This window comes from Portunus trituberculatus, chromosome 42 (genome assembly GCF_017591435.1).
Source record: "Portunus trituberculatus isolate SZX2019 chromosome 42, ASM1759143v1, whole genome shotgun sequence".
NCBI lineage: Eukaryota > Metazoa > Arthropoda > Malacostraca > Decapoda > Portunidae > Portunus > Portunus trituberculatus.
In genome coordinates, this window is record NC_059296.1 from 470,001 (window position 1) to 480,000 (window position 10,000).

Consider the following 10,000-nt stretch of genomic DNA (forward strand, 5'->3'; position numbering starts at 1 on the left):
TCTGTGCCAGAGGGCAGGGCTAGAAGGCAGGGCAAAATGTCTCGATCAGCACCCCCAGAGTTGAAGCGAACCACATCAGTGGAGAGGAAGGGAACCAGAAGTGCTCTTGGAGCAAACTTTCGTAGATCTGGTAGAAGCGTTACTCGTGATATGGGAGGTAAGAAAAATGGTGGTGGGTTGAAAAAACGGTCGCATAGTCCATCCAATAGGGAGCCTGGAAGGAGCCTCAAAACAAGGAAATCCCGTAGTAGAGTTACAAGTCCAGAGCCAGTACCTGGGAGTGATGTCTCTGATAAGAGTAAACCAGAAAAGAACACTAAAGATGGAGGCAAAAAGAAAGCCTCCCAAACTCACATTACGGAATACTACACCATACGCAAGGAAAAGAGTACCTACAAAGTAATCAGGACACTGCCTGATGACCCTCCAAGTGACAAGAGTACCACTCTGAGGAGCTGGAATGATGAGCGTAAAAGGATAGGAGGCTCTGGTGCAGTTGCTACACGTCGCACACGACACCATATCAGTGAGTGACTGTATGTTGTATGTTTTGTTTATGTTAACTTGTTATCAAATTACCGTAAAAGGTTTGTACATACAGAACTATTAATTTGACTACCAGAAAAGTGCAGGGGTTTTAGAATGCATTGATTGATTGATTGAGTGTGTGTGTGTGTGTGTGTGTGTGTGTGTGTGTGTGTGTGTGTGTGTGTGTGTGTGTGTGTGTGTGTGTGCTTCTTCATAACAGAGAGAGAGAGAGAGAGAGAGAGAGAGAGAGAGAGAGAGAGAGAGAGAGAGATTATATGGCCTTTTATAGTTATAGAGGAGTTTCTGAGGATGAAAATTTTGTAAATGCAAAGAAAACAATTTAACTGAAATATTTATACTATACATAAATAGATATCAGATGTATGTATGGCTGGTGTCTTGTTAGCAAAGTGTTGTGCCATGTTGGTGTACAAATTATGTAGATATTAATTCTTCACAGAAACACTAAATAATTTAACTTTACACACACACACACACACACACACACACACACACACACACACACACACACACACACACACACACACACACACACACACACACACACACACACACACACACACACACACACACACACACACACACACACACACACACACACACACACACACACACACACACACACACACACACATGATAGGTAATGATTGCTTTTGACAAAGGTACAGTAACTGAAATATCAGTTAATTGAGTTATCTCTGCATCTTCATCATTATATTCATCTAATTTCTCACACTGAACAAAGTGGATGTACATGATTTTGTTTGTATCCTCATATTAATATCAGATGACATGCTGTCATTGATTTACCAAATTCATTATTATACATTGAAAATTTTTTCAAATGATGCTCAAAATTGACAGGCAAGCCTAAATTGAAAATTTTAGATATTTGACTGTTACTATTTTAAAGCCATATGTGGTTCTAGAAAATACAGTAATTAATAATTTAATGATTACTTACTTAAGCTCTGACAAAGGAGACTAAAACTCTCCATACATTTGATGTGATCTGTTTAACTATCTTTTTATGTACTCCATGGCTGACATATCCCTCAAAATTGTGGGTAGCTAACTAATGTCTTGCCTCATTGTAGGATCAAAGAGGTGGAGGCTTGTAGCTCCCATGCTCTGTCCCTTTTAATTAACTTTTTTGAAGGAAAATTAAAATTGTCAAATTTAAAACCTTAAAAAATTATCAATATTTTAATCATCACCAGATAGTCTGCAGTATACTATGCAGAAATGCCACCAGTAGATGCAATAATATTTCAAGTGGAATAGATTTGCAGATGTTTTTAAAGTTTGTTCAAATTATTGCTGTCATGAAAATAATTTTTGTTGATAAAATCTTGTTGCTTCGGTTTACTGTTTTAATGTTGATGTTCAGAATAGTAACGTTAACTTGGTGGCATTGCGTAAACCATGCTCAGTGTGAAGAATGAAGTAGCATCACATGAAACCACCCTATACTGTGCCAGAATGATTTATTTTGATTTGTTGTGCTTCCATCAATCATCTTAGTTTGTGTGAAAAAAAATGTTATAGTGTCTTCTAATAAACAATACATTGAATATATGTATAAGATAATGAGCAAAGTTCTTCACCTCTTACACTCTGCATTCATTCATCAACTTGATAATTTTGTTTCAAGCAGAGATGTGAATATTCCCTCATACTTTCTCTGTGGCACTTGCACAACAGCTGGATGAACCAAGTTACCTGTATTAAAGGTGTCAAAAATAAGAAGCATTGCTTTGTATGTTCATCATATTATCAGATAAGAGAGAATCAAGCATTGGTTACTGTCATTAGCCAAGTAAATCTTATCAAACCATCAATTCTGATGTTATTCACAATGCAATAAGTAATCATTTTCTGATCGCTTGATTGTTTTGTGATACTATTTGCAAGCTGCTATTGACTCAGGGATGTATTCTGTCCTCATCACATGAGCAAGCCACCACTGATAACAGACTTACTAGGAACCTCTAAGTTACATAACTCAGTTTTTTAGCTGCAGATGAGGATTGTTATGGCATCCAAGTGACTGAATAACATCAATAGGGAGATATGCAAGCTTCTCTTGTAATGATGGAAGTATATATGTTATGACTGAATGAAACATAATTAAATATGTGACATAATGACATTACATCAGATATGCTGTCATTTGATTGTTTTGATTCTCATCAGCAACAATGAGAAATATGCTGTGCACATCATGCATATATGTATGCAAGTGCTTCCTTTAAAGGATTACCAGTGAATAAATGCTTCATGTGACATATCATACCAGGGAACTGATAGTATGAGTGGATAGTAAGTTGTATTGCTGTGTGTTGCTGCACACCAAAGAGTAAGGATACTTGTTTTATGGCACTCATGTTAATTTGTGTTTTTCACAAAAGTCAATAATAACTGTATTTATTCTATGGTGGCTACTGTATATGCTGGACTATAAGCTTTTTTTTTTTTTTTTTTTTTTTTCTCCCTTCTTAATCAAGGGGTTGTCTTATGTACCGAGAATAAAACATAACCCTTTAACCCCGTGGTGAATATTAAGTGCCACACTACCTTGGAATTCATTCTGCAGCCACATAGGTGTATGTACATTACCAATATATATATATATATATATATATATATATATATATATATATATATATATATATATATATATATATATATATATATATATATAAACTCAATATATTGGCTCCATGACAGGATGAGATTTTTCTAAGGTTGTTGAATGTTTACTCACAGCTCATAATAATGATCAGTTGCCAATTAGGCTAACAAATCATGACGTTTGTAGATACTGTTTATGTTAATCCAATAATGACTGGTTTTGAATTCCATTAGCTCCTTCTGTATGAGCTAATTGTTTTATTAATAAATCAAGGGTGGCTGTATTTTGAAATTAGTGACAGTAGGTAGTGAGGGAATTGCCATAATACAGCTCCCCAGGACCCAGTGAGACACCAGCAATAAACCTGTGGTGATTAGTATCATAGTCATCAAGAAAAGAAAGTAGTACATGTCCCTGTCATTTCGGAGCTCAGAAACACGCGGAACTGCAAAAAAGGGATTGTGAATTTTACCATGATACAAACGTATTTAAGTGAGGGAACTGACCGCGATGCAAGCCCTTCATGTTGTGGCACATCAGTAATGCACCCTTCAACATTAAGGGGGTCATTTTATACACAGCTAATAGCTCAAAACTTAAACTTTTCCTTGAAAATTTGGTGGTTGTCTCTTATACAGAGTCATCTTGTAGTCTGGCATATATATTAAAAGTTTTTTTTTCTTTTATTAATATTTTACTTGATGCCAAATTATTACAATAGAGTACCATTGTAAGGAAGAAGTGACAGTATACACACACACACACACACACACACACACACACACACACACACACACACACACACACACACACACACACACACACACACACACACACACACCAAAAGTTACTGCCAGTGCAACAAATATTTTTGATCAAGTTGATAGTAAAAATTATATGCTAGATTTGTTGTAACATTAGTTAAAACAAAAAAGTGATACAGTGAACTATTTTTCCTGATGGTTTAACATGGTTTAACAAATGGCACTAATTTTCTCTGACTTTCCATTTATGGTTTTCATAATAAATGTTATAACCACTTTTACTAAAAACAAAAGTTCTTAATAGATTTGTTAATCTGTTCAATTCAATGCAATGTACAGGAATTTAAGGATTTTTCAGTGTACATTATTTGTATTGTAATAAAGTTAATGCTCATTTATTATTTAGTATGTTATAATGAAGCCATAAAGACTGGTCATCAGAAAATCATGTCATTATTTTTAATTGCCTTAGCATGTAATTTCTTATTTTTACTGTGTTTTGTCTTATTTGGTTTCAACCTCAAAATAGAGTTCAGAGGTTGAAAAGGGGGGAAAAACCCTGAAAATTATTGAGATACGAAAACCTTTCATATGGAAAGCAGCCATTTTCTGAAAAAAGTACTTATTCCATAACTTCATTCTCACACAGTATCTGAACATAATTATACCTGGAAAGTGGATTAAATCAAGTATATGAAATTCTACAGTAATTTTTTTTGTGAAATATATTATAGGTTTGTCATTATTATATGTGTGACTACACTATACATACTCTATTTTGTATACTGTACTGATTCAAAACATATTATCCATAACGCTATTTTGTTCACAAGATGAAGAAAATTGTGAGCAGCACACACACACACACACACACACACACACACACACACACACACACACACACACACACACACACTTTTTAATCATACTTGTAGAATTGCACAATTGCTTATTGCTAATACTAGTTTAAAAGTTCATTTTTTAAAGAAAGCTATTGAATTATTTAGAGGTTGCTATTGGTGGGCAGTTATTGGGTGTAACTTTGTTTTTTTTTAATATTCATATAGTTAAAAGGGATTGCAAGATTAATGAAGGTAGTAAAGTGCAAAGAAAAGCATAGTATAAAGTTTTAGTACTTATATATATATATATATATATATATATATATATATATATATATATATATATATATATATATATATATATATATATATATATATATTTATATATATATTAATGAATTATAGTATTTTGCAAGATAATACAGGATATCAATTTATTTAAGGAATATCCACATTTTTCAGGAAGATTTTCCTTTTAAAGTAAAAGAAAAAAAACTGTTAATGTGTTACGGTACATTAGCAGATAATCAATAAACCTGGTGATTTATTGCTTATGGTGATAAATATCTTTTTAAATCAATTATGAAATTATATTTTGTATATATTGAAGTGTAATCATGTAGTTATATTCTTCAGTTAATAAATGATGGAATTGTAAAGATTTAAGGTGTGGTTCTCTTAAGGAACATAAAATGAGTGCTTATGTTTATACTGGAGACACTCCTGTTAGGGGGATGCACTAGCTCTAGTGTATAATTTGACTATAGCATATGTTAAAATGTAGCTATAATACCTATATTTTTAATAGAGACTAATGTTTTTGTAGATTCTAGATATTCATTCTAGGTTATGCTTGTGTAAATAAGTACATATGTAAGTGTACACAAAAATATTGTAGCGTGCCTGGAATTCAAAGTTGAAAATATATTGTCTTTTTTATTTTTCATTTTATTGTATATCATCTCAATTTTTTGGGTGGGAATTTCTTTTATTTTTCTTTTAGTATAATTAATATAAATAAATGTGAATTCACCCTAATTCCTTTTAGATTTTGCTTTATGAAGCAACTATTTTTTTTATTATTTTGATACAGAGTTTTTACAATTTGTAAAGAAATGAAACTGTGCACTCCATAGACAATATTCAACATATCTGACTATTGTTTGAATATGAAAAAAAAGAAAAAATTTCATACAATAAGGAAGTTTATCAGGTAAATTCAATATGTGATTAAATCAATGTTTCAAAGTGGTTGTTGTAAACCTCTTGTTGGGTTAGTCAGCTCTTGCGTAATATTTACCTCTACTTCAGAGGGCAATTGCAATGGTTTTTAACCACTAGGCTTCTCAGCTATCTTTCTGTTTGCTTTGTGGCTTCAAAATTATTTTCCTGCAACTGGATAGATTCTGTATCATATGTTTATGTTTAAATTGCAAAGTTTTGAATGAAGATTCAAATTTATAAAGAATGTGTATCATTATTTTGATATTTCAACAAATGACATCCCTCTCTCTTTAAACATGCCATCTTCCATGCCAAATAGTTGGTTTCTCTGATGAAATGACAATGTAAGATTATGTCTTTGTTACCATATAGCAATGACTCATCTCTGTCACCTGTATAGATTCATTGACAAATTTATTGTGTATTTTGACAACACAATATCCTAAAATATTTGAATTTTATCTAAGCAGCTTTTTAGATTGATTTTTTTATTGTTTTTAGATTATTATTATTATTATTATTATTATTATTATTATTATTATTATTATTATTATTATTGTTGTTATCATTAATGTCGATTATTATAAGTTTTATTTCATTTTATACATTATAAACATGTTAACTTACTGAATGAGCACAAAGGTTTAATGGTTACTTTTACAATTAAACTGATGTAATAATCTCAGTATTGAATTGATAATACACTTTCTTACTTTATCTAAAAGGTTAGTGATGATAGCTTCAGTGTTACTTTCATTCACATGATAATTGTAAAATTAATTGCATGCTGTGCCTTGAGTAGCTGAAGACTTATGTCATGCTCATCCCTGGAAGAAACTCCCTTGAAAATAGCCAAGTGCAGTGATGACTATATAAGTGTGTTTGCAATTCTTTGAACTACTTGACATCATATGCAAATTTTTTTTATTACTTTCCTAGTTATATTACATGATTTAATTGCATGTTCACCTTTATCTGTGTTTATCTTGCTCTATTAAAATACTCCCACCAAACTAATTCTACACAACATCAGGTGCTTGTCAGACTCTTGGTACATTTCTTGTGTTCAAATGTGTCTTGCTTTACTGGAGGGACAGTTACTATTTTATGTAAAGTTTTCATAAGAATGTTCATTAACACTCTTATCATTCATTGTGTTTCATATTCCTAACTCATCAGTAGTTGTGAGTTCATGAGGAACATGATTTTGATTCTCTCTCTCTCTCTCTCTCTCTCTCTCTCTCTGTGTGTGTGTGTGTGTGTGTGCGCTGATATTGTTGATGATGGTCTTCACTGTCAGCCACTAAAGCAGAAGCAGTCAAGAGCATTAAGCCAGTCACATGACAGGTCTTCATGAATTTTAGCTTTTGTTGAATAGCATTGAATTTAGAGAGATTAACATAACTAAAAGAATATATGAGTAGCTAAATGTCCAGACACATTTACAATGAAGGAAAATGCATTTGATTTTTTTTTTTTTTTTTTTATCATGGAAGATATAAATTATTGCAACGTTAATAATTTTGAAGTTAGATAATTAGTAAAGCCAGATCCATATTGTCTACAATTGTGGAATTGAGAAAAGGCGGGAGTGTGATAGACAGAATGCTGAAACGAGTAGGACTCTGTAAATGGAAGATTTTTTTTTTTTTTTTTTTTTTTTGGTATAGAGAGAAAGGCCCGTTGCATGAAAAGTGGTATGAGAGAAGCATAGGAATAGTTGGTTATCTCTTTCGGGAGACAGAGAACAGTGCATGCACTGCATGGATGTAAATGTGAGAGGTTTCAGATGGTCCGTGTTCCGCAGCATTGTGTGACAGGAAAGGATGAGATGGTGGAACATATGATGCAAAGGTGTGACGTATGGCAGAGACAGGGATGAAATTATGAAAGTGGTGCTGACTCGCTGAGGGAATTAGTGATGTCAGAGTGGAGAAGACAGGAAAGAAAAATGGTGTTGCTGTATGATTGAAGTTGTGAAGGAGTTAAGGGAGAAAATCTAGCTTGTTAGACCTAGGAATTAGTGGCATTAGATAATGTCTGTCTTTTGTTTGCGTTTTTCCTTTTCCTTAGGGGAGGTGCCGATAGAAAGTAGGTAAGAGTAACCATGGGCCACCTGTAGCATCAACATCAAAATCAAAATAATATGTGACGTTGGTGAAGGAGTTTCTGGAGAGAATGTGGCGTGCCAGATGTACGGACGATTAGAGTAAAGAATCTTGTTCTTTTTTCCTCTTTTTTTTTTCTGTGTGCCTTTCTTTTGTCGTCTACAGGAGCTGCCGATCCAAAGGCCCGGCTCAGGAACGATCCTGAGTTGTCATGAGTGAATCAGCAGAGGAGCTCCAAAGTCTCCTGGATGTTGTAGATGGCTATGGAAGAGACTTTGGGGTGAGATTCAGTAGTGAGAAGAGCAAGGTGATGGTTGTGAACAGGTCAGATGATGAAAGAAACTTGGTGTGGAGACTGGGAGAAAATAAGGTGCAGCAGGCTGAGGAATGCAAGTATCTGGGAATGTGGATGCGTCCATATGGCTGTATGAAAGCAAAGAATGAAATGGGTCGTGACAAGAGGAGGCAGAGTGGGAACAGAATGGGATGTGAGGAAGTGGAAGAGTGAGATAGACAGAGATGTGAAGAGTATGGGACTGAATGAATGGAGGAATGGGATGGAACGAAAGACTACTCTGGAATGGTACAAGGTGAAAGAGGCCCCGATGTATGAGAGGTGGTACCAAGATGTATTAGAGTTAATCTAATACATCTTGGGTGGTACGATGGAAGCCTGGTGGTGATCTTCTCTTCAGAGCCAGGGCACAGTGTATGGATGTGAATGCAAGAAGTTACAGGTGGTCTGAGTCCCGCAGCAAAGTGTGCCAGATGTGTGACTCAGGAGAGGACGAGACGGTGGAGCATGTGGAGTGTGTGAAGTATGCCAGAGACAGGTATGAGATGATGCAAGTGGTGTTGACTGAGTTAGGGCATAATAGGAACGAAAGAGTGGAAAAGACGAGGAGGGAGTGGATGGTGGTGCTGCTGGGACTGAGTAGAGAAACGAATGAAAGGATAATTGAGGCGGTGAAGGAGTTTCTGGAGAGAATGTGGCGTGCCAGATGTACAGACGGTTAGAGCAAAGGACCCTGTTTCCTTTTTCTTCTTTTTTTCTGTGTGCCTTTCTTTTGTCGTCTACAGGAGCTGCCGATTCAAAGGCCCGGGTCAAGAGTGATCCCGAGTCACCTGTAGTATCAAGATCAAGATCAAGATATTCAGAAGAAATTCTGCATCACCTGTAGCATCAAGATCAAGATCAAGACAACCACAACAAAAGGAGTAGGAGTGGCAGCATGAGTGAGATCGAGGCTGACGGGGAGGTCTACCAGACCTTCGAACTATCTGACGGGTGTCGATCTGTCACGATTATTGCATCGAAGGAAGAAGAAGAAAGAATTCAGCAAGGTAGTTTCTATGATTCTGAAAAATTCTACAGCAGTGTCTTTTGGTGGTAGTAAGCCCACCGATATTTTAACCCGGTACCAGTAATTTAGTTTCGTGACTACTTAGAGCTTTGGTATCCAATCAGGTGAGTTAACCACACAGTGGTAGGTATAATTTTGTATTTAGGTTTGTATGTACTTACAGTCAGTCACTAGTCCGCCTGCTTCTGGGCAATCGTTCCCTTTTTTTTTTTTTTTTTTTTCCAGAGCTGTTCATTAACAGGATCTACTCATCACCAGCTCATGTGGGGAGGGAAGGTAACGTAAGTGACATCCAATGACAGGTAAATATCTACAAATCCTTCTTCCCTATCATTCAAGAATAGCAAGCTTGGCGGGCAACACTAAAGAAACGGGATCCTGTCACTTGGCCATCAGCTGGCGCGATTTGTGAGATATCAGCAGTCGCCAGACACTGTTGCCAGTCAAGAGAAAGGATTGCAGGGCAACTTAATTCATTGTCAATTCAGACCATTGCGTGTAACAACTTGGATCA

General features: G+C 35.2%; 2 protein-coding genes across 14 annotated transcripts in view; both read left to right on the forward strand.

The window, feature by feature from the left end:
• LOC123517803 (dual specificity protein phosphatase CDC14A-like) overlaps nt 1-7,164 on the forward strand; it is a 45,199-nt gene extending 38,035 nt beyond the window's left edge. For all 6 annotated transcript variants that reach the window (XM_045278283.1, XM_045278284.1, XM_045278285.1 and 3 more), the window contains one exon: nt 1-7,164. This exon is cut by the window's left edge. The gene's annotated coding sequence lies outside the window, so the exon portion shown is untranslated.
• Nucleotides 7,165-9,102: 1,938 nt separating this feature from the next.
• The window catches only part of LOC123517323, a 5,914-nt gene continuing 5,016 nt past the window's right edge, over nt 9,103-10,000 (forward strand). Inside the window, exons 1-2 of one of the 8 annotated variants that reach the window (XM_045277303.1) lie at nt 9,105-9,466; nt 9,826-10,000. The exon at nt 9,826-10,000 is cut by the window's right edge and continues 2 nt beyond it. Coding sequence is in view for 2 of the 8 variants with exons in the window: in XM_045277302.1 (XP_045133237.1) it covers nt 9,355-9,466 (112 nt within the window). In the remaining 6 variants the exon portion in view is untranslated. The other 7 variants (XM_045277308.1, XM_045277306.1, XM_045277304.1 and 4 more) reach the window with 7 other exon arrangements.